Source organism: Sus scrofa, chromosome 15 (genome assembly GCF_000003025.6).
Source record: "Sus scrofa isolate TJ Tabasco breed Duroc chromosome 15, Sscrofa11.1, whole genome shotgun sequence".
In the NCBI taxonomy this organism is placed as follows: domain Eukaryota; kingdom Metazoa; phylum Chordata; class Mammalia; order Artiodactyla; family Suidae; genus Sus; species Sus scrofa.
In genome coordinates, this window is record NC_010457.5 from 112,723,389 (window position 1) to 112,748,440 (window position 25,052).

Below are 25,052 nucleotides of genomic sequence, written 5' to 3' on the forward strand. Positions count from 1 at the left end.
GTAACTTGCTCTAGGGAACTAGTACCATGGCGTCCGGCTGCAGGATTGGCCCGTCTATCCTCAACAGCGACCTGGCCAATTTAGGGGCCGAGTGCCTCCGGATGCTGGACTCTGGGGCTGATTATCTGCACCTGGATGTAATGGACGGGTAACTCCGTGGGGCTCGGGTCAGGGCTGCCGCGCGGGGCGGGCTCAGCGCACATTCATTGAGTGCCTGTTGAGTGCACAGCGACCTGTACCGCCAAGCGCCTCACTCTGAACGCGGTACTAAGAAGGTGCCTGGGTGGGAGCCCTGGCGGCCCTGCTTGGAGGGGATCCGAGGTTTGAACGCTTCCCAAACCTCAGCCTCTTCCCCTCCCCCCAGATAACGTATGGTCTTCTGGCATTTAGCGCCCGGAAGCGACCTTAAGGCTGGCCTGTCTCTCATTTTCAGTTAGAGAAACTGAGGCCTAAGGGGATAGGCATGACTGGCCCAAGCTCATATAGCTAGTTAGTGGCAAAGCTGGGGAGATAGATGTGTGTAAAGATAACAAGCTTGGCATCTAGAGTGAGAATGCCCAAGTTCTGACACTTGCTGGGTTTCTTGGGACGAGCCATTTAACCTCATTGAGCTTCAGTTCCATTGTGTGAAAAATGGGAGTGATAACACACCCTACCACTTAGGCATCTTTGAAAGACGAAATGAGCTAGTTAGTACACACAAAGTTTACAGTGCCTGAAGTATAGTAAATAAATTCTCTGTTAGTGTTTGTATCTTTGTTCGAGTCTTGATTTTTCCTGTTTTCTCTTTAGGCATTCTGCTCTTCAGGGAGGTCAGTTTATTGCAAGTAATTTTTAAGCACTGTAGTTATAGCCCATAATCAATATTGTTTGAAAGCAAGATGATGCTAGTTTCTTAAGTTGGTTATAGAATGAGGAAACAAACAGAGAAAACAGGTGAGACTCCCTCAAGATTACACACACTTTGATAGACTTACAACTTGGATCTTCTTGGGTTTACCAAGTGGTTCTCTGAGCGCCACTGACAACTGGTCATAAAAATCGTAACAGCCATTGTTTTGGTTTGGGGTAGAAAAATAAGTTTATTGTAAATAAGTAAAATCTCTGTGCTGGCCTCATGCAAATCTGCAAGTTCATAGTTTTTTTTTTTTTACAAAAGATGGTTAGTCACTTCCCTTTCTTTTTAATATCATCCCTCTTAGGACAGCTTTGCCTTCCTTTGTTCTATCTGGTTAAATTTGTTGTTTTTCTTTTGCATTCCACTCTGTTACCTCAATAATGTGCCCAACTAATAATGGCAAAATCTTGACCCTAAAGTTCTAACGATTCTAGGCTAAGTATGGAAGATTAGTAAATATTACCTTTTATAAAAACCTCTATTTTTAGTTTGCTATTGTATGTAATTCATTTATATGCTTTTTGTTTTGTTTTTGACACCTTTGCTTGAAAGCTCTGACCTTTCACAGGTAATATTACTGGAGTGTGTGTGTACCTCAGAGATGGGTAGCTACATTTTTGTGCCTGAGACAAAATTTTGTGTCTAAGACACTTGGAGGTCTCAGGATAGGCTACGGAGTAAATATGTATAGTACAGAGAGCAACCTGGTTTTAAATTCTCTACCTTGTTTGAGTGAGTGAATGAATGGAGAAAATCCTTTTTTTCATTTTAATTAGGAATATCAGTGATAACATTAAGTGATGATTATGAACACTTGACCATTTCTGTTCTGATACTGCAACCTTACGAACTTGGTACTGTTATCGGCATTAGCTTTGACAGTGAACAGTTTGAAAGCTTAAGTCATCTCGTAGCTAGGAAATGATTGAGCCGGGATTGAAAGCATGCAAACATCTTGTTTTGTCTCAGAAATTAAATGTCTTCTGTGGGTGTTATTGGGCTTAGAGAAAATGATTAAGACATTGTCTTCAAAGAGCAACTAATTTATATTTCTGTTATTTAATATTTCTCCTGATGCACTGTAAGCTCCCTGAAAGCAAGGTCTGTCTCTTTGGCTCACCTCTGTGTTCTCTGCAGGAAAAGCACCATGGCAGTCTTAGTTATAACTGGGTGGGTGAATGACTTTATCATGATGGAGGGATTTCCAAGGAATCTTTTTTGCCCTCCCAGCCCAATGGCAGACCCTAAGCTTATTGAGACAAAAGTACTTTTATCTGTTGTTGTTGTTTTTTTGTTTGTTTGTTTGCTTTTTAGGGCTGCACCTGTGGCATCTGGAAGTTCCCAGGTAGGGGCTGAATTGGAGCTGCAGCTGCCAGCCTATGCCACAGCAAAGCGGGACCCAAGCCACGTGTGTGACCTGCACCGCAGCTGTGGCACCGCCAGATCCTTAACCCACTGAGTGAGGCCAGGGATCAAACCCACATCTTCATGGATACTACTTGGGTTTGTTACCGCTGAGCCATGACGGGAACTTCTGTTTTCTGTTTTTGTTTTTATGGGTGCACCCACAGCATGTGAAAGTTCCTGGGCCAGGGATTGAATCTGAACTACAGCTGTGACCTATACCACAGCTGTGGCAGCTGGATCCTTAACCCACTGTGCTGGACTGGGATCAAACTCGCGCCTTTGCAGCGACCCAAGCCACTGCAGTTGGATCTTAACCCACTGTGCCACAGCAGGGACTGCTTGTTTTGTTTTTTTAATTTTATTGGAGTATTGTTGATTTACAGCATTGTATTAGTTTCAGTTGTACAACAAAGTGAATCAGTTATACATGTATTTATATATCCATTCTTTTTTCCCATATTGGTTATTACAAACTATTGAGTAAATTTCCTTGTGCTATACAGTAGGTTCTTGTTTTAAAAGTTTTTGCAGTTCTCTTGTGGCGCATTGGATTAAGGATCAGGCGTTGTCACTGCAGCGGTTCGGGTTTGATCCCTGGCCTAGGAACTTGCACATGTCGCAAGCAAGGCCCCCCAAAAAAGTATTTGTTTTTTATTGACTCCTTTCCCCCTTTACCAAGAAACATCTTGATTGGAAGGGGGAAAAAAAAAACACCTTAATTCTGGTTACAATATTTTAAAGCTCTTTCCCTCTTAAGCTTCACAACTTTATGAACTAAGAGCCATTTTAATTTCCCTTTTGCAAAGGAAGAAGCTAATATGGGGAGATTCAGCTCCTTCCTGAATGTCCTACCTGAAGAAGCAGAGCCTGGCTGAGCTGCAGTACCTTCTAGGCGGTGTGGGGTGGGGGTGACATGAAGGTGAAAGAGAGGTGGGGGCCTCCCCTTCCCAAGGCGACCATCACAGTTTACCTTCCCTCCAGGAGGAGGCTTGAATGTGTGTATTGTTTTCTAGTCCCCTCTCTTCCCCTGAAGCCTCCACTGTGTCTTCTGATTAAAACTGGAAGTCTTGGAGTTCCTGTTCTGGCTCAGCAGTAGCGAACCCAGCTAGTATCCATGAGGTCACAGGTTCAACCCCTGGCCTAGCTTAGTGGATTAAGGATCCAGCGTTGTTGTGAGCTGTGGTATAGGTTGCAGACTTGGCTCGAATGTGGCGTGGCCTGGCTGTGGCTGTGGTGTAAGCCAGCACCTACAGTACAATTGGACCCCTAGCTTGGGAACTTCCATATGCTGCAGGTAGGGCCCTAAAAAGACAACAAACAAAAAAACCCCAAAACATCTTGAAAGTCAGGAACTAGATCTGGGAACATTGTTGTGGGTCGGGCGCTAGTATGGTTGGGTGTTTGAAATAATGAAGAGGTCGATTTTTCTGGAAAAGATATTGGAACACATGTAAAACTTAAATGTGTCATGACAGGATGGTGACTGGAAATGTGTTTGTTCTAAGTGTAGGAACAGAGCAAATAAGCAATTTCAAAAGTTAGGATTAAAACACTTGGGAGATTTCACCTTAGTTCCTAGATTTCTGGCTTTGAAAATTTGCAGAGATTTCCAGTACTGGGCCCATAGTATTTAGGAGGCCACAGTGGGCAGAGGCTGAATGGCAGCCACCATTAACCAGGCCAGATGTCCCCTGTCATCTGCCCTGTTTCACTCCTCCATGTCTCCTGCCAACCCCCACCCCTGCCGGCTGCAGGCATGTGAGGGTGTGATTCCTGATTCAGAGGAGGTGTTTTCTGGTTATGGTCTTGCTGCGTTTTATGTCTACTTTGATTCTCTTACTCTCTTTGCCTTGTTGAGGGAGCTGGTAAAGGTTTGCTTTGTGTGACAGTTATGAAGTTTAGGGCTGATGATGGAATGTGATGGGAAATCAAAGTAATTATCCTTTATCCTATATTCTAAACAATTAGATGAATCTTCATAAGTTCACGGGGGAGAAGAGGACATTTTTTAAAATTGTGTTTTACTTTTGGCGGTCTACTCCAAAATGACACTATAGCTTCTGTTTTCCACTGAAGTAAAAGTGTATTTGTTTTATTCTCAGATTTTTCCCAAGATGTTATTGTTGTGTTTATTTTCATGATAAGTGCAACCTGAGGTGGAGACAACAAAAGTACTTCCAAGGCCACACAGGAGATTGACAGAACAGAACAGTGAATGAAATATAAATCTTTCATTCCCAGAGTTGTGTAATACTTAGTAGGCCTTACTGTCTACTTATGTGACTCTTACCTCTAAGTTCTAGGTGAACATAAGTTTCTTATCCAGATCTCTAGTAGTCATTGCCCTTAGGAGTAAGTACTAGAACTCCAGCCTCTTAGGATCAAGGTGCTCAAGAGTAAGTGTCTGTACCCATCCACCTTACCTCCCCTCAGGTGTCTCCTAAATCCTGACCTCGCTCTTAAGGCTCTCCTCCTCTGGACTTTATTTTTCTGTTAGTTTGTAGTTGTCCATGGAGGGGCAGACAAGCATAGTAGTTAAGAGCCTGAACTTTGGAGCTAGATTGCCTGTGTTAACTCTACCTCTAGCACGTATTGGTTGTGTGATCTTGGGCCTCTTTTTCTCATCTGTAAACTACAGATAATAGTGTTACCTATCTCAGTGGATTGTTGTGAGGTTTTAATGAATTGATACATAGGAAGTGTTTAGAATGGTGCCTGGCCTGTATATATTTTAATTTTTATTAGCACTTATGTTGCCTCTCATCTGAGCTCAAGACCTTAGCCATGGTTTATTCTATCTCCTCCACCCCCGGCTCCCATTCTTATTGCTGTCCTTGTTTCCATTCTTGTTGTTTCTTGCAATTTACCAACACCTGTTAACTCCTTTCTTCTAGTTTACTGCCCAGTCTGTCTTCCTACTATATTTAATTTTTTTATTTGCTTCTCTCTTTTAAAACCTCAGTTGATATTTACAGCAGGATAAAGTCCAAACAGTGAGCCTGGTGTTCGATACCCTTAATGTGGTACAGTGTGCCTCCTGCCTCTTCCATACTAGCCAGGGTGGGCAACACCATCTCCCTCTGCAAGTGCTATGCTCCTTGCTTCTAGAACTGTGTTACCTTATGTTGCCCACTTGCTATTGTTTAGCTTTTCTTACAGTCCTCATATAGGGTAATATCTACTACTTTAACAAATAAAGCCCAGGTTTTGATGGCTTAAAATAAAATTTATGTCTTATTTATGTAATTGTTCATTGTAAATGTCCTTCCATGCAGCAGTTCAGAGACATGATCCACTTCCATCCTGTGGCTCTGCCTCATATAAAAGGCTTCTTCATTGACCAAAGGGTGAGGTGAGCGCACAACAGAAATACTCCTAACCTCCTGGGCTCTGCAGTGACGCTCATCACTTAAACTCAGAGTCTCTTGGTGAGAACTAGTCACGTCGGCTACCTGGATGTAAAGGGAGCTGGGGAATGGTCCTTGGCTGAGCTGGCTCCCTACCAGCAACTGTACTGTATTGGTCAGTCATGAATTCTGGTGACTTTCTTGCCAGTGAGATTATAAACTTTTCTGGAATAAGAAGGAACTCTCGCATTATTTCTTTATAAAATACAATACTCTCTGAAGCACCTGGCCTGGTACTTACATATGGGAGGTTTTGTTAAATATTGAAGTGAGCTGGTGATAGAACAAAAAGTCTAACTGGAGTAGAATAACAGTTAGCTACTTTAGGTCTGATATCGGGAAGCCTTAATTTGAATTGTGCCCCAACAAATTATTAACTGTGTTACTTAAGGAAGTTACATATCCTGTGCTTTTCAGACAGAGATAATAACAGCATCTACTTCATAGGGCTGTTGTGAAGATGAAATGAAAATAAGGTACAATATCTGGTTCATTGTAAACCTTCAGGAAGTTGTGGTTATTAATACACATTTACAGCTTAAGTTTCTTTTTTTTCCCTTCTACGGCTGCCCGGGAGGCATATGGGAGTTCCCAGGCTAGGGGTTGAATCGGAGCTGCAGGCTTATGCTACTGCCTCAGCAACACCAGATCTGAGCTGCATCTGCGAACTATGCCCCCGCTTGTGGAAATGGCAGATCCTTAATCCCTGGCAAGGCTGGGGATTGAACCCGAATCCTCATGGATACTGGTTGGGTTTTTAACCTTTTCAGCCACCGTGGGAACTCCCACATTAAGTTTCTTTGTTGGTAATTTTTTTTTTAAGTTTAAAAAAACTGGCATTTAGTGAGGTGGATTAGAAGTAGCCATAGGCAGCCTGTGATAGGCTAAGATTTGAGAGACCTAGGTCAGAGTCTTGAACTTCCTAATTAGTATGTGACTTGGGGAAGTCATATAACTCTGGGGGTTTTGGTTTTGTCATATTTCATTTCTACTTGTCAGGGATTATGGATTATAGAGTTAAATAGGGTAAATCATGTGACATTATTATTTGCTGAATGGTCAAGGAGATACTGCTCTAAAAAACTAAAAGTATCCAGATATTTTTGTGTGTTGTTTAATATTGATGTTAAATACTAAATCAAAAAAATATTGCAGTCACAGGCATTTCTTCTACCCCCATCAGAATACGTTTTGGAAAAAATACAGAAGCTGAATTGAAAACATTTTCAGAGTAAGATTTTGTTTGTCTTGTAGGCATTTTGTTCCCAACATCACCTTTGGTCACCCTGTGGTAGAAAGCCTCCGAAAGCAGCTAGGCCAGGACCCCTTCTTTGGTAAGTGGGTGTCATGCCATCGAAGCGGGGTGTGTTGCTCAATAAAGGGAAAGTAGCTGGTTGCTTTCTTAACCTCCAGTTTCACCTTGTACCCTTTTCCCCTCCTCCCTGTCCTGGGACTTCATTGGCTGTGCCTGTAAGATGCCAAACTCTTTCCCGCTTCAGGGCCTTAGCACTTTGGCTAAATCTCTTCACCTAGACAGCTCTTCACCTAGACTGGCCAGTGTTTTATCTTTCCACCCCAGATCATTTCTTTCAGAGAGCCCTTTCTGAGCACCCTGTCCTAAATTAACCTTTTTCCAATTATGTTGCCTTGTTTCTTTTCCTCTTAGAATTTCTTTAAATCTGAGAGTAACTACTTATAGGGCAGTATTTCATTCATTTATTTATTTATTTATTTATTTATTTTTTGCTGTGGTTTTCCTAGATCTTAGTAGAGACACACAGCTAGGTGGGGCTCGATGTAATTGTTAAATGAATTTATTAATTGATTAACAAATTGTTCAAATGTGAAGCCAATTCATGGAAATTGGAGTTTTCTACAAGGGGGGCCTATATATGTGCCACTACAGTGTTGTAGGATGTGAATTAAGATTTTTTTAAAAATCACACAGTGACCTAGAAGTTCTTCCTTCTGAAATATAGATTCAGTCCGCATATCACTGTTTCTGCTCCCATTTCAAACTAAGTTAGCAATGTCTCACTTGTCAGATCTCTAGTACATAAGACATTTAGTGAGTTTTTGTAAATATGTTTTTTGTTTTTTCATTTTTCACTGCCCCATGGCATGTGGAGTTCACAGGCCAGGGATCAGATCCGAGCCATAGTCGGAACCTAAGCCACCCCTGTGGCAACACCAGATCTTTAACCTACTCTGTCAGGCTGGGGATTGAACCTACATTCCAGCACTCCCGAGACGGCATTGATCCCATTGCACCACAGTGGGAACGCCTGTAAATGTGTGTTTTTATGTAACTCATTACATAAACTTAGTAAAACTTAGATTTTTAAATTAACATATTGTGGTCTAGTTTTACGAAAAAGCACTGGCTGTGCTGTTCAGTATGATAGCCATTAGCCACATGTAGCTATTTAGATTAGTTAAAATTTAAAAAAATTAAAAATTGGAAGTTCCTGTTGTAGCTCAGTGGAAACGAACCTGACTAGTATCCATGAGAATGCAGGTTTGATCCCTGGCCTTGCCCAGTGGATTAAGGATCCCACATTGCCATGAGCTGTGGTGTAGGTCGCATACACAGTGGCTCAGATCCCATGCTGCTGTGGCTGTGGTGTATGTAGACTGGCAGCTGTAGCTCTGATTTGACCCCTAGCCTGTAAACTTCCATGTGCCATGGGTGTGGTCCTAAAAAAAAAACCAAAAAAACAAAACAAAACAAAAAAAACCATTCTTAGTGGCATTAACTACTTTGCAAGTTCTCAGTAGCCATGTGTGGCTTGTGGCTGTTGTACTATGCCGTACATTTATAGACACTGCTGTCATTGTAGGAAGCTCTTTTAGAGCCTCTGTATAGGTTCATCCACTTGAGTGCACCACAGAAAATGTACATTATCACCTCATTTATGTGGCATGAGGGAAACAATGTTCCAGCAACATGTCCACCATTTTAAAATTCCAAGTACTTGAATATAAGTTCTGACTATCTGAATTTGGGGGAGGAGGGTGAGCATTTTTTTATAATGATTTTTATTTTTTCCATTATAGTTGGTTTACAGTGTTCTGTCAATTTCTACTGTACAGCAAATTGACCCAATCTCTCTCTCTCTCTCTCTCTCTCTCTCTCTCTCTCACACACACACACACACATACACATACTTTTTTTTTTTTTTTCACATTATCCTCCATCATGTTGCATCATAAGTGACTGGATATAGTTCTCTGTGCTATAGCAGGATCTCATTGCTTATCCACTCCAAATGCAATAGTTTGTGTGAACTTTTAAAACTACATTTTGGAAAATGCATTTTCCAGGGTAAATTTGTTCCTATGACTATCAAAGTTGAATGAAATAAATAGCATTGTTTGCCCCCACTTGTGCAGTGGCCACAGAGTCCTCCACTCTGGCTTCGTGTGGAATTAGAATTTATATGGTTTTCCTTTTTCCTTCCTTTTAGTTGACCTCTGAGTATTATTTCTCACTGCCGTTTGACTCCCCTCCTTAACATACCTCTTCTCTACCAACTCACCTGCCACCACCCCACACAATCTGTTTTTTCCTTCCTGTTTTTCATGTATTATTTGCTGATAAACTTGCTAATCAATCTTTCTAGATGTATATCTCGGGTAAAGATGAATGGACTCTATATGCTTTAATACCTGGTTTTATAACCTTCAGGAAACATGTTTTTTAATTCTTGGATATTGATTGTTGGATAATTGATACATGAATCTATCCTGGGGGTTAGATCACAAGTCGTCTGTATAACTGCTGCAGTTTTTAACCATTCAGTCTCAAATTGAGTAGAAATGACCAGGTATCTAAGGGGTAAAGTGGTAGAGAAAGTCATTTTTCCTGTTAACTACGTCGGTGGTCTTCATGTGAGGTCTGAGGACCTGTGGGAGTCCTTTTCAGATGGTCCATGATGTCAAAACTATTTAAAGTTTTATTTGTGAATTATCCGTACTGATATTATTTGCCGTTATTTGTACTGATGGTGCAAAAGCAATGGTGAATTAGTCTGCTGGTGTCTGAGGCTGAGACAGGCAGTGATATTGAACTACACAGGTGGTCATGATATTTTTCTTTGCCATGCGTTCACAGTAAGTATCCTTGAAGCAGTATAAGTGATTGATTAGTAAATCTTGACCCTTGAGTGCATGTCTCTAGTATTTTGTGTGACAAAGTAGGAAGTACATATATAAAGCCCTTTTGCTATGTCCTGGAGAAGGATGGTTTCCTTCAGGAAAAGCACTCATGCAGTTTCTTAAGTTGTTTCCCTTGAAGAAACAACCAAAAGGTGAACGGTGGTTATCAGGCTTGGATAGTTTACTGACATTTTCTTTTAAATGAACTAAGCGAGATGAGGGGAGCTCCCTGGTGGTCTAGTGCTTAAGACTTGGTGCTTTCACTGCTCCAGCCTGGGTTCAATCCTTAGTCTGGGAACAGAGATTCATGGTAAGCCTCTGCATACCATGGCAAAAGAAAAAAAAAAAAAATTAACTAAGTGAGCCTGTCATTTCAAGGAAAATAGTTCATCAGTTCTCATTGCCACTGATAGAGTTTGCAAGTGAAAATTGGAATTTTGGAAAGCTTGTATCTGCTGCTGTGAGCCTAATAGATTTCCTGTACTTAAAGCTTTTCTGATAAGATCTGTGGTGATATTAATAAGTGTGGGTTTTGGATGTATATAATGAAATGTGTCACTATTTGGAAGATGTGTGTAACTTGGTGAACCAGTAGTACTTAAAGGATCCATTTAAAAAATGTAAGTGTAACAAAGTACAAAAATGTCACTGGTAGGTTTACAGATTCTGCATTGCTGCTAGCCTTTCTAAAAGTACTGCTTTGGAGGTTTGGGGATAGAAATAGAAGGATAGCCACACTTAATTGAACAGGCTTTGGAAGTGGGTACTCCTCCCTTTTCTATGCACTTTTTTCCCTTCATATAACAACATATTGCAACAGATTGAATGCAGAGCAGATGCGAGAATACGGATATCTTCTGGTAAGCCAGACGTAGAGACTTGTAAAAATATAAAATAATTAACATGTAACACACCTATTTTTTTAAGTAAATTACTAAGTAGATATTAAGTTTTTTTTAGTCTGAGTCTCTAATACATTAATTATTGATAAATATAACCCACATCAACTTGGGGTGTCTTTATTAACTTTTAAGAGTGCAAAGGGAGTCTGATAATAGAACATTTGAGACCTGCTGACCTCAGTATGTTAATTACAGGCAGCTTCGCTGAACCATTGATTCCCCAGACACTGGAAAATGTCCAGTGAGGGTTGCTAGTGGTTACTGCATGCTCAGGATTAAATAGGGATGACTTAGCGGTCTGGTAACTTAAGGAATGAGTAAACTTGATCTTTTAAACCAGATTGAGTTTTTCTTGTTTATAATACAAAGGAAGAAACACCAAATTGGGTTTATCTTTTAAAAACAAAGTTTCTCCTATTAAAATATGTTCTACTTTGTTACTTTTATTAGTTTAGAAATCCAAACCTTAATAAAATATTGGCTTCATTAGTCAGACTGTATACCCTGTTGCCCTGAGATTTTTCAAAGCTTTATTGCATTTTGTAATCTTAGTTACTGAGTTCTAGAATATTAGAATTTTTTTTTTCTTTAATAAAGCTTTGCTACAGTAGAAATGTGCTTCCTCTAACAAAACGTAAAAAAGCTCAAGACTCTCCTCAGAACCGTTTCTTTGGCACAGGAGTGTTTACTGTTTTCTTCTTCATGGCATTATTTCTTCCTTTCTCTTAAGCTGCCCTCTCCTTCTTATGAAATTCTGTTATGAGTCAAAGCCTTTAAGAAGGCCATGCCCATTTCTCCCCTAACATATTTATGTGATTCGAGCTTTAGAATTAGGACACATGCTGGGCTTCTGGTTAACATATTGTTCCCTCTAAGCCTATTCCTCTCCTCTTGCAGTTGTCTGCCTCTCAGTTGATGGCCCTTCTCTTCTTATGCCACAGTCCCACATCCTTGTACCATCCTTTCAGTCTGCACATCTGATCACAGCAGCCCCTGTTCTGCCTTCAGAATCTTCAGAACAGACCCAGGATCCCCACACTGCTCTCTGTCCTCAGTTGCTGCCATCATCACTTTTCATCTGGGTTATTGCCTTGGCCTTCTTCTAAGTTGGATCTTGTCACTTCTGTACTCAAAACCCTGCAGTGTTTGCTCTGTGTCATTTGGAATAAAACCTGATGGCCTCTAGACCTCTATACTCTCCTTATCTCGTGCTTCTTTGACCCATCTTCTCTCCCCAGTGCTTCCTCACCCAAGCCACACTAACCTTATTTACTGCCAGCCTAGGGTGTATTGCATTCACTCATTTTCTTTGTGCTAAGCATGTAATTCTTGTGATAGCAGAGATTTTTGTTTGGTTTTTGCTCTAACCCCAGTTACTGATGGGGCAAGTGCTCAAATAAAATGTTGGTGGAAGAGTCACTTAATTTAGCTTTTTAATTTTGTAAATGAGAAAGCCAGTCCACATAGATAATATGACTTCTTTAAGTTTTTAAAATGGCATTTCCTGGACCTGGATGTAGATTTTCTGATTTCTAGTTACTGTTTTTCATAAACAGCACCGTGAGCTTTTTGTAGCAAAAAAAAAAAATTTTTTTTTTTTTGGTAAATAAATTTAACCAAAACATTAACACTAGGATAACGAGAGGCTAGCTATACAGAAGTGTAGCTATTTCAGTGTTCTGGTGTGGCTCAGAAGGTTAAGGATACAGCATTGTCATTGCAGTGCCTCGGGTCGCTGTTGTGGTGTGGGTTTGATCCCTGGCCCAGGAACTTCCACATGCCCTGGGCACAGCCAAAAACAAAACAAAACAAAAACAACAACCAAAGAAGTGTAACTATTTAGAAATTATTGTGATGCCAGAAGAGTTAGTATCTGAAATAGCAAAAGCTCAGGCTGACTTCAGTAATATGAACCAGTTATTTTCCTTTTCATAATACTTGATATATCTTTTCTCTCTAGACATGCACATGATGGTGTCCAGGCCGGAACAGTGGGTAAAGCCAATGGCTGTAGCAGGAGCCAATCAATATACCTTTCATCTTGAGGCTACTGAGAACCCCGGGGCTTTGATTAAAGACATTCGGGAGAATGGAATGAAGGTGAGAGGTCAGCAGTGACAGCACTATTTACTCTCAAAGTTGGGAAGATTCAGTGGAACATCCGAAATGACAAGTAGAGAAGACTGGATTTAGGCAGCTGTTCCTCAGTTTTCACTTTTGGGGGGGCTCCATCTGCAGTATGTGGAAGTTCCCAGGCTAGGGCTTGAATCAGAGCTACAGCTGCCAGCCTACACCACAGGCACAGCAACATGGGACCCAAGCCATGTGTGTGACCTATACAACAGCTCATGGCAACGCGGGATCCTTAACCCACTGAGTGAGGCCAGGGAATGAACCCCCATCCTCATGGATACTGGTCGGATTCGTCTCTGCTATGCCACAGTGGGAACTCCTCGCCCTTCCCTTTTTTTTTTTTTTTCTTTTTTGGCTGCCCGTGGCATATGGAGTTCCCAATCTGAGCCACAATTGTGACCTCTGCCACAGCAGTGCTAGATCCTTTAACCCACTGTGCTGTGTCTGGGAATTGAACCTTTGTCCTGATGCTGCAGAGACACTGCTGATCCTGTTGTGCTATAGCGGGATCTCCTGTTTTTCAGCTTTGAAGCCCAAGTATAACATGTTTGTCAGATAAGGCTAATATATTCCACTATGTTTTCTGAAATTTACTATCTTATAGAAACATTTATATTTGATATGCTTGTTGATTTTATTTTTAAAAAGTTACAGTCTGAACAGTTTATGTATTCCATTTATGTATGTATTCTGTTTTTTAAGACTAGACCTCTCTATTGGGCCTAATATGCCACAATAAAATAACATAGAAATAATAATTGATGTGATATAGCAAATCTGTCTGTTACAGGTTGGCCTTGCTATTAAACCAGGAACTACAGTTGAATATTTGGCACCATGGGCTAATCAAATAGATATGGCCTTGGTTATGACAGTGGAACCTGGGTTTGGAGGGCAGAAATTCATGGAAGATATGATGCCAAAGGTAAAAGAAGTATTTGATTCTGGGGTAAGGCTTTTATTGTGTATGTTCATTCAGTAAGCATATATTGGTCTACTTGTATATTTAATTATGTCCTGTCCTGAAGGTGGGGAGATGGGGGTGCCTACACCTGATTGGAGGGGGCAGTATGGGAAAAGCTGTATGAGATTTAGGTTTGGAAATCAGAGAAGATAGTACATCTTAGTGTTGAAATTTAAAAACAAAAACAAAAATGTATCTCTGTGACCTTTAGATCTCTTGGGAGTTTTTGTTGACCGTTGAGGGTTTTGTTTTTATTTCTATGAAGTTTATTTCTGCAAAGCCATGACGAATTTAATACCATTTGCCAAACAGAACAAAGCTTGCTTTTATAAAACTTAGTTTGTTTCAGTATATTAAAAGGGTGGTTTTTCCCAGTCATAATTTGTAATGATACAAAGTTGTTGTGTGAAATATTTGGGGTCATATTTTAGTGGCTGACATTAGCTATTTGATTTATGTTTATTTGCTGTTTTTCCCTCTGCGTATCTACTTAGGAGTCACTTACTTGCTTGTATATATCTAGGTTCACTGGTTGAGGACCCAGTTCCCGTCTTTGGACATAGAGGTTGATGGTGGAGTAGGTCCTGACACCATCCATAAATGTGCAGAGGTGAGACTGCTGCCGAGACCAGTTTCCCATCAGATGTAAGGCCAGGACAGGTCTTGTCTGCCAAAGAGATTTCCCGTACATTTCCTATATAGCCTTTCTTTCTTGGAAAAGTTTTTTTGTTTGTTTGTTTTTGTTTAGAAGTAAAACTAGGAAAATAAAGAGCAATAAGTGAGTATTATAAAATCACATAATCATTAAATAATAAGTCCCAGTTATCTCAGTAATGATGAAAAGATTCTTTGAAAAGGAATACACTGAATGCCAGCCTGTGGAAGATCATTAAGTTCCAGGGCTTTGAAGTGAGACAGTTTCCCAAAATAGGGAAAGAAAACATACATGCTTATGAAAGGAAAAAAAATCATTATTCAGTGGAACTTAGGTGTATTAGCTACCAGCTTGTCCCTTGCAAGAACTGTCTAGAACCATTTCTGATGAAAATCTAGATCCGATCTCTGGATATCTCTGACCCTCCCTGCAGAGGTGGGATGAGTTTTTTCCAAGTAGCTAGCCAAGCTGAGCTGGGCTCCTGACCTTCATAAGAGAATGCCAGTCCTCCCTATAGCACTGCGGGTGATTGAAGTTTATGTGGCCTGCTTTTTATTAGGCAGCACGGTCCAATCTTCACTTTCAGTGTTCAGTATAAATACTTTTCTGCTTGCTACTTACCAAGCTTGGCTGTGATCAGTATGGAGGAGGCACTGGTCAGATGATTAGTGAGCATATATCCTTTGTCCCCTTGTGGAATTCTTTTTTCCTGAACCGTGCTTTGTCATTAATGCTGTTTCTGCTTACATTAAGTGACCCTGTAAAACTCATGTTTCCTTTTTTGGGGAATATTGTTAGAATGCAGTGCATTGTATCTTAGTGTGACAGTGTCTCAGAGAAACTTTCCTCAGCTTTAGCGTTCCTTGGTAGTCCCCCCTTTCTTTTAGCCCTGAATCACAGAATAGGCTGGATTTCCTTTCTTGAGTTGAATCCTAGGAAGCTGAGGGATAGATTTGGACTCACCTTATTTGCTTTTACTCTTTGATTTCAAGTCACCTTCTGGAATGCAGTGAAACACACATAGAAAGATGTTCCATTCATTCTTTTTGACATCAAGATGAGAAATTATTTAATGTTGCCCTGCTTTATGGATTGTTTCACATTGTAACAATAATTTTTCTCTGAGAGTACCTATATATAATTCAAAGGTGAAAAAATTGATTTTTTAGAACCAGTGGGGGCCCTGGTATATATGGGGAAAACCTTAGTAAAGTCAAAAATTACAGGTTTTTAACCTTATATAAATCTTAGCAAAGGTACAGTTTAGCTTCTTTATAGGTGATTACCAAAACATAAGTAGACTCCTTAGACACCTTTAAAAATAATTTCACATCCTCATTTAAGCATTGTAGCTTCTTTTTTATTGAACTAGTTGCTTAAGTATGTTCATCTCAAGGTAGCTTTTGTACAGTTAAAGTGCAGACTGCCAGCTGTAAGGGTACAAACTCTAGTCCAAGAATTCTGGTTTAGGTTTTTCTGCATCTTCCAGTGAGGCATAATCTAAGTTTTTGCTTCTTCCAGGCAGGAGCTAACATGATTGTGTCTGGCAGTGCCATTATGAGGAGTGAAGACCCCAGATCCGTGATCAACCTGTTAAGAAATGTTTGCTCAGAAGCTGCTCAGAAACGTTCTCTTGATCGGTGAAACCTCAAGGAGTCCAGTTGCTGCTCATGAGATATCTTTACTGGAAAACAAGAATATTGACAACCAAATCATACCACAGTGGAGGCAGTACTGCTTTTCTGAGCAATTATTCATTCCAGTGACTGAAATCCATTATGCAGAATGTTCCAAGAGGTTAGAAGTTGGTGTGTATAACTACATTTTTAGTGATGGAATTTAAAAATTAGTGTGGTAAAATACCATTTTTACTGGGAGATTTGATTTTTATAAAGAGTAAAAATATGACTGTATTATGGAAAATTATCAACAGAAATGTCTTAATGCCTAAGGAAGGCATATTAGCTACTATGAAAAAAATGTTTTTTCTGATTTTCTAAAAAAAATTTTCTGTTGTTTCTTGGCTGCTTCCCAAAAGCAAAGGAACGCCTTATGTTTTTACTGTTTCGTGTCATTTTTGATTTGTGTATGTGCGTGATGAATAAGTTTGGGTCTGGCTAGAATGGCATACCTTACTCTTCTAGCTTCTAAAACATCTATTTTTTACTTTGCACCTTGTATTTAGTAGATTAAAAACAATGTATTATGAAGCCCAGGGATTTTTCAGGTTGTCTGTTCTAAAATACAAGCACAAGTTTCATCAGGGTGTCTTCTTTGTTAGCTTTGCTGGAGAGACAGGTTATTCAGTGGTTCCTTCTCCTTCCCCCCTACCCTCTCTCCACTTTTTTCTTAATCGTACGCACTGTTCTTAAGGACAGAAAAGGTTTTGCTAGCTCTGTGCGGAAAGGAAAGGAAAGTCTCTACTTGGAAGTAATATTAAGTTAAATCCTAACTCTTCCCCTTTATAACTGTTTGACCATAGCAAAGCAAATCATCCAACCTCTTTGAGTTTCTGTTAACTGATTTATACTTTGGGTGTAATTATAACAACAGTGCAGGGTTGTGTTAAGGATTAAGAGATACTGTTATATATGTAAAGCTTCCACTACTATTCCTGGAATTGTAGGATAGTAGAATTAGATGCTCAATACAAAGCAGCTTATCATTATATAAGTTAATGTTTTATAAAGTACATTGTTACAGTTTCATTAAACTTACAGATTAGTCCTAGGCTGGCACCATGGAAAGGATCCAGTAAAGTATTTCTGGTCTGTACTCGCTTTACAAATGGAGCCCTGAGGAAGTGGATTAAGCAAAGGAACCTTCCTTTACTTAACATTGTCTTATTTATTTCCATTCTAACTAACTTTACCCTGTAGCAAAACCAGATGGCTGAGACTATTCTGCAACTGCGGATCTTGACCCTAAGGATGTATATTTTACTTATCCAAGGAAGACCAGGTAGGCTGGGAACAGAGTTAATTCATAAACTAAATATTTACGATTGTGTCCCAGATTATACTTCAGTAACAGATATGTATAGCTACTTCATTTCTGTAAATACTCTTGCTGTGCAGTAATACACATGGAAGGAAATAATAGGACCGGTATCATTAAACGTTTTCAGGCCACTATGAGTTTTGAAAAATAAGAATGTTAACACTTATGCATAGAGTACAGCTGGCTTGCCTTTTTCTGTGTTACAAGATAAAAATTTATTTCATAATCTTTATTTTGGCTTAGGAAAAGCTTGTGACATAGATGATATTTAATCAAATCAGACAACACAGGGCATATAGAAATAACTTTAATTAAAAAACTTACATAGAAGATTATAATATCAGACATGACAAAAGATATGAATTTATTTGCCTGGACAACTTGGGTTTGTTCTGGCTTTTGTTTTTTTTAAACACAAATGTACAGTAAAACTACAAGCAAAAATTTGTCAGTATTGAATTGGAAATTTTTTTCCTTCTTTAAAGAGACTAGTGTAATTTCCAATCCTTAACAAAAACTTAGTGTCAGATCCCCCAGATTAGACCAGATGGCTAGGATTGTCAGTTATATGGGTACTACAACTTGAATAACCTTTTTTTACATGAGAAAAAGCGAGTCATATAAATTGTCCAAATTTTTACATAGAAAAAAATCATGTAATAGCGTCAAAGGAATTTTTCTTAATGTACACTCCAGTGTTCAATATTGAAGCGTTAACCTTTTGAGAATTTTAAATCTCAATTTAGGATGCAAGTAAGAACAGATCCTTATTTGAAAAGAATAAGCAATTGTAAGGAATGACCAAATTAACCAGAAGTACAATAATATACCAACAGGAATTTCCTGTTTGTTGCTTAAGTAGGGCATTTTCTCTTCATGAGATACATAAAATAGGTACAACTCAAGTTGAGTTTTAAAATACACCAATACTTAACCCATTGCTTTTCTTATTCTGTTAGAAGTGAATAGAAAATAACCTGTGTTTAACCCAACAGATACCAGTGATTTCAAATAAAAGAGAATTGTGTTATCTGGTATAGAAATTTCCATAAATAATTTCTCTTGGTTAAACATTTTTTTTAAAAAATTCCTTCTCCATAGTCAAGACTTTTAGATGTCCATTACCTTTGGAAACCTGTGCTGCTTTCCTTATAGTGCAGCTTATATTTCATGGGGTAGTACATACATGCATTTTTCAAGTGGAATGGAAGAGCTATCATTTAGTGCACAGGTATGTGTGTATTATGTGTGGGTATAAAGTATAAGAGTTATTTAGCCAGTAATGTGATTTGACATCAAATTGCAGCAGTTAATTTTTTGGTGCTTGTGATTTGCATTATAAAATACAAATGACTAGCACTTGTCTGTAGGTGAAAAGCTAGTTACTCCTGTGGTTCAAGAAGGAACATAAGGTGTAACTTGTCTGTTTCATAAACAGCATGAAAGATTAATACATGCACTACATGCTCTGACTCTGGAATTGTGGGGGGTGGGTGGAGAACAGGGCTTGTTTTTTTCCTCCTATTTTCCTATTCAGTTGCATAGTTTTCTAAACCTGTTCCCTGTCACCTATATTTTTTAACATGAGTAAGTCCTAGACCAAGGATATTGTACTCTTCTATGCCATCTGCCTGCCTTTTTGGATGGTGGCCATTCTCTGGTGCACTGGTACAGAAGACTTCACCATGGAAAGCTGGGCTTGATCTTTTAATCTGATCATTTTTTTCATCTTGGCATAATAAGGCTTCTGTGTCTTCATCCTTCAGTGGAAAAGCTCGTCGTTCCCACCACAGAGACTGAAAGAGAAAAACATAAGTTTCAACTAATATGTAATCTGTAGATATCAATTTTGTAATAACCATTGTTCATAAAAGTACAAAGTATATAGCAAAATGGAATGTACTGAGGATTATTTAGGGATCTTTGGGGATTATTGTTGCACTTTGCCTCTTGCACAAAGAGGGACACGTGGCCATTAGGGCACTGGTCTGCATTTTCAGCCTAGGAGTACTTTGGGGAAGGCCTGTTAAAAGTGTTAGACCTTCTACTGTGATCTCTCTGTCTTCATCCCGTCATCATTATAGACACCTATTGACTTTGCTTTCCTTGAACTTAATATGACTTTGCCTATTAATTTCTGTACTCTCTACTCTCTCAATCCTAGATATGGTTCTTTTCCAACACCTACTTATAAAGTGCAAGAGCTTTATAGACGAAGTGTTAGAAAGCAGGTTAGAACTGGACGTATGGGAGACATGTAAAAATCTTTTATAAGGGGAAGAGAAATTTTAACATTTACTATGTGCCAGGTGTTATTCTCTTTAATCCAGTTTGATTTGTGATGAAGTGAATAGGTAGAATTAGGTATTGATGTGTTACATAAAAAGGTAGAGAACTGTCTATAGTTAGTGATGGAACTAGAATGCTGGGAGACACATTCCTATACCTAGCATTCTCTACTGGACTGGTGGACAGAATTTGGTAGGTAATGATAGAATCCTTAACTAGCAACAGGCAATTGCTTAAAGTCAATTTAGAGTCAGTTTACCTAGTTATGTATAAGAGACTTACCTTGATCTCTTGACTTTCACTTAGTGAAGGTGAGCCATGTGCACTCAGGTCCTGGCTCTCCGAGGGAGGCTCGGCGGGACTCTCAGCACAGATCTGCCCTCCGCCAAGGTCATGAGGGTATTCCTTCACAAGCAAGTCCTGTCCTTCAGCATTTTTACTGTAAGCTCTAGCAAGAAAATCAAGAAAAATATTTATTTGTTGAGGTCTTAACATTTTATGAACAACCCAAGGTGTCCTTAAGTCAGTTTAACTTGGTAGCTTTTCTTTAAACAACTCTGCCTGAAAGTTTTTAAGAATTCATCTGTTGATCTTGATATTATTATCCTTACATCTCAAAGACTTAAATAGTATTTTATGAAATTTTTTGCCAAATTACTATAGCAGTTTTGTTTTGTTAGAGCTTTTGGTTTGCTTTCCCTTTCTCCCCCCCCCCAGAAAAAAAGAAAAAATTGTTACTTGACCCTTACAGTCTGAGTTCCCAGAGTATTTATGATTACTGTAGTGTCAACCATGAAGGACTCGATTCACATTTTTCTCTGTACTTCTATAAAGTTATATATTTGGAATGTGGGGAAAGATGAGAATCGAATCTCATATGTTAGGATAACTCTTGGAATAAGAATCTATGACAAATCTGGATATCTTGAGACCTTAGCAGAGAAATGTGTTTTAACAATACTAAATGACTGAGAGATGTACCACACTCAAGTGCTACCAGATTTCAACATGATCTTATTATTTGATTTTGGCTATATTAAAAAAAAGCCCAATGTAAATATAAAATACCAGAGATTTTCTCAAATAGATGATTACTAATTATATTTTTAGGATTTATTCCCCCTCCCCTCAAAGTTATGTTCAAAGTATTTTAGATATTTTAGATTATTTGCTTTTTAAACTAGATAGGTTTCTTGAGGGTTGTTTTTTGGTTTTGTTTTTGTTTTTTGCTTTGTTTCTTTTTAGGAGAAACATTTTTTGAAGTGGTACCCTGATTCTAATCCCTAGTGTTGGATCCACCATTACAGTACCCTGAAATGACCGACTTTATCTAAGGAGAATTTTCACATTACTTGCCCATTTAAATATGTTACTGAGGCTGACACTGAGAAATAGTGTGGAGTAAAATACACAACTTTTCACTGTTATGTAATTAGCCTGAATATAATTTGAAGGTAAGCTTAGTATATGTAGTGTTTCACTTTGAGCACACAAACAGCTGATGTTATAAGTATGTTTTCCTTTTTAGTGGTCTCCCTCATCATTCACTCAGAATTATTATAGATTCCACGTGGATTCCATGATTTTGGGGTTTAAATTCACAACACCTGCCTGCTGTTTCTTCTGTGCCACTTGCTTTGCTCCCATAATGACCATCTGGCTTGCTCTCTCTCTTCATATTTTTTGTGTCTTAGGGAGAAGACTTCATCTGAGAGATCTTCTATCTGGAATTAATTAAAGTTTTGCTTTTATCAGAAACATTCTGAAATATGAGAACTGGTGTCAAAGTTCCTCATCAAGAGAACAATAGGAAGAAAACTCCAAAATAAGTAACCGCCTGAGTCGTGAGAATGAATGTTAGTGAGAAAAGATTCAAATATCTAAAAAGAGGGAGTTGAAAACTTTTACTTTTTTTTTTTTGGTCTTTTTGCCTTTTATTGAGCTGCTCCCACAGCATATGGAGGTTCCCAGGCTAGGGGTCTCATCGGAGCTGTGGCCACCAGCCTACACCAGAGCCACAGCAACACTGGATCTGAGCTGCATCTGTGACCCACACCACAGCTTACAGCAATGCCAGATCCTTAACCCACTGAGCAAGGGCAGGGATAGAACCCACAACCTCATGGTTACTAGTCAGATTCGTTAACCACTGTGCCACGACGGGACTCCCGAAAACATTTACTGTTGGTCATATTTGAAGACTTCCCTAAAATACTTAAAGGTACCATATAGGTTCACAGTGCTTTCTCTTAAAATATTCTTCATGCTTTATTCCTTCAAAACTTTGTATTGATTCCCCCTCATGGAGTATATACTATAGACCACCCCATTGGAATCAGTTTGGTTATATGGTATTTTTTCCTATAATTTTTCTTGTCTTAATGTAAGTTTTAATCCATACAAGTCCATAGTCCCTTTCCTGCAATTCCAACAATCTAAACAAACACACTTTTATAATTCATTTGGTGACACTGCCTGATCTGAAATGATGTGAGGCTATTCTGCTTCTTATAAATATTTCACTGTAGAAACATTAATATTTGATTATGAGACCTGTTCTAGACTCCCTATATGTATTACATTACTTTTCTTTTTTTTTCAGTGCCCTCACTAAGGTTCAAACTCAGGACCTTCAGATGTACATTACTTTTCTAAAGTCCAAAATGTTCTAAATTCAAAAGCAATTTGTTCCTAAGATTTGTTTTTCTTCTTTTTTATTTCCACTTTATAGCCATGCCAGTCCTGTGGCATATGGAAGTTCCTGTGCAAAGGGTCGAATTGGAGCTATAGCTGATCCAAGTCGCATCTGCGACCTAAGCCACAGTTTGTGGCAACATCAGATCAAAAAAAAGTGACTAAATCCTATGTAGAAAAAATATGCCAGATACTGGGAATGAATATATTCACAAAATTAGTATTTCAACAACTCATGTAAGCAAAGTCTATTTTTTGCTTTTCTTTATTCTCCGTATTATTGTCTTTGCTGTCAAATTTGCACAAAATGCTTTTCTAATCAAATTAATACCCTTAATGAGGAACTTTTTTTAATAAGTTTGAAAATTTTTTAAAAATCAACATATGTTAAAAGGGACTTATATTTCTTAGTTCCTTAAGTATCAAACTAAGCAGGCTTCATAATATATAAAGCACAATTATTCCACAAGTGGAAGGCAACTTACCTCTTCTTCACCTAAATTATATTCATCCAAAGGCTGAAGAAGAACCATCCTCCAGCTGTTGAAGATACAAACCAATTTCAAACAGCTTTTGTTACTATATTTAAAAGGAGCAATTTTATTCTGTAAGTATGGCTAATGCAGTAGTGTTTTCTTTCCTTGGGGCCTTCATAATTCAAATGGTTGTATTTTAGTACTTTATTTTTTAAAAGAGGTAAAATAGTTGTATTAGGAAAAGAGGACAAGGAGAAGATGAGGCTTTACTTCTGGCCTTAATGATAAACAGTCTCCTGCCTAGTTACATTTTATATCTAAAAACTACTAATTTTGAAATCAGCAATATGCTGATAAACTGAAATCAGTGGTATGCTGATAAACTGACCCAGAAAATAAAAAGGAAAAAGCTCTGATTTGTAGCATTTGCCAATTTCTTTGTGTGAAGACGACTGCCATCGTGACCTCTTGTATGAGTTTTAAGTGGATCACAGTATTCCTATGTGTTAAATCAGGCCAACCAGCCAGCTCCAGCCTACCACTGTAAATTAAAATACCACATTGTTGCTGTAGAACATTGTAACTACAAATGTTCTTTTTACTTATGTAAATTCTCATAATACCTCCTAGAGTATTAAGAGTTCTCTTAAGTACCTCAAAGTAATTATGAATAAAAGAATCAGAAATTAGAGATGGGTAGGAATTACTGTAGTTGTCACCCAGCTCATGTCTCTGTTTCCATCCTCTTCTATCTCTTCTTCATAATCTTAAAAACTGCTTTCATCAATGCTAAAAATATCTAACTTTGCTGCCAGCAAGAAACATCTTTTGCAGCCTTGTGCAAACCTTCATTTTAAAGATCGAGGATTGTTACTGTAATTATTTACATCCCTAAAGTACCTTTCTGCTATATACGTAACAGAGAACTAAATATTGAATACAAAAAGACTAAGAGTGCTAAAGCCAATCTTAGGAATTCCTAATTCTTTGTCTTTTTTTTTTTTTTTTTTTCTTCTGTCTTTTTGCCATTTCTTGGACTGCTCCTGCACCATATGGAGGTTCCCAGGCTAGGGGTCCAATTGGAGCTGTAGCCACTGGCCTACACCACAGCTCATGGCAACGCCGGATCCCTAACCCACTGAGCAAGGCCAGGGATCGAACCCGCAACTTCATGGTTCCTAGTCGGATTCGTTAACCACTGAGCCACGACGGGAACTCCAGGAATTCCCAATTCTTAATAATACCTAAGAAGTAAAGTTGTGCTACTGTATGGCACTTTTTTCCAGCATGAGTGACGTAAAAGTTTTTCACTGTTTTCCCTCCAGTTAGACAAGTGGGAGGAAGAGGGAGAGAATCCTCTTTTAACTTCACTGAAAAAAGTGTATTCAATAAAAAGAAGGAAGAAAGAAAATAGATTTAAGCACACATACCTTGGAGTCAGTATTTCCTTATACTGGAGTTTCTCTAACTTAGCTGGGGCCACTAGTGACATGGGATCACGATATTATCTATATCATAAGAGCTCTCACTTCGCAATCTCCGTCGTGCAGTATTCTGTAAAGTAGGATTACAGTGATTTAACAATAGTATTTGGTTAGCTGGGATGATACTCATGTTTTATAAGTTATATAAAGATAATATAGCAGTGCCTCCAAAGTTTTACACATTGTTATAAAATCTGATCATAAAATGTTAAGAAAAACAATAAAGCATACCTATCTTCTATAAACCAACATAATCCCTTGGCAGGTATGCAGTGTAACATTTGGGTGCACACACATACAAGCCAATTTTTAAGACCATAAAAAATATGAATGCCTTAAAATGCAAAGCCCTTATTGAAGAGCACCATAAAGCACCCTATGTCAATGAAATGATCTTTTAACAAACTCACTTTATATTAGAAAAGATGATGAAATGAAATATTTGGTGAGCCATTTATTAAAGATTATTTTTACAAGCTTCATTTATGTGTTCCTGGTCCCTGAGTTCATGCTGAAGTTTCTAAATCCTATGTTTTGACCTCTAAGTTTTAACACACAAAAAAGCCATAACCAAGGATTAATGAA

The 25,052-nt window shown here is 38.6% G+C and overlaps 2 protein-coding genes across 6 annotated transcripts in view; one reads left to right on the forward strand and one right to left on the reverse strand.

The window, feature by feature from the left end:
* The window catches only part of RPE (ribulose-5-phosphate-3-epimerase), a 25,020-nt gene extending 71 nt beyond the window's left edge, over positions 1-24,949 (forward strand). The window contains exons 1-7 of one of the 5 annotated variants that reach the window (XM_013984453.2): positions 1-137; positions 5,581-5,657; positions 6,967-7,046; positions 12,733-12,872; positions 13,696-13,830; positions 14,393-14,479; positions 16,046-24,949. The exon at positions 1-137 is cut by the window's left edge and continues 66 nt beyond it. In XM_013984453.2, the coding sequence (XP_013839907.1) occupies positions 27-137; positions 5,581-5,657; positions 6,967-7,046; positions 12,733-12,872; positions 13,696-13,830; positions 14,393-14,479; positions 16,046-16,168 (753 nt within the window). In that variant the 5' untranslated portion in view covers positions 1-26 and the 3' untranslated portion in view covers positions 16,169-24,949. Of the gene's footprint in view, positions 149-5,580; positions 5,658-6,966; positions 7,047-12,732; positions 12,873-13,695; positions 13,831-14,392; positions 14,480-16,045 lie in introns of all 5 variants that reach the window. The other 4 variants (XM_013984454.2, XM_003133629.4, XM_013984455.2 and 1 more) reach the window with 4 other exon arrangements.
* Positions 17,739-25,052, reverse strand: part of KANSL1L (KAT8 regulatory NSL complex subunit 1 like) — a 161,100-nt gene continuing 153,786 nt past the window's right edge. Inside the window, 6 exon segments of the mRNA XM_005672154.3 lie at positions 17,739-19,320; positions 20,096-20,261; positions 21,425-21,537; positions 22,993-23,047; positions 24,414-24,480; positions 24,483-24,537. Of these exon segments, the coding sequence (XP_005672211.2) occupies positions 19,090-19,320; positions 20,096-20,261; positions 21,425-21,537; positions 22,993-23,047; positions 24,414-24,480; positions 24,483-24,537 (687 nt within the window). The 3' untranslated portion in view covers positions 17,739-19,089.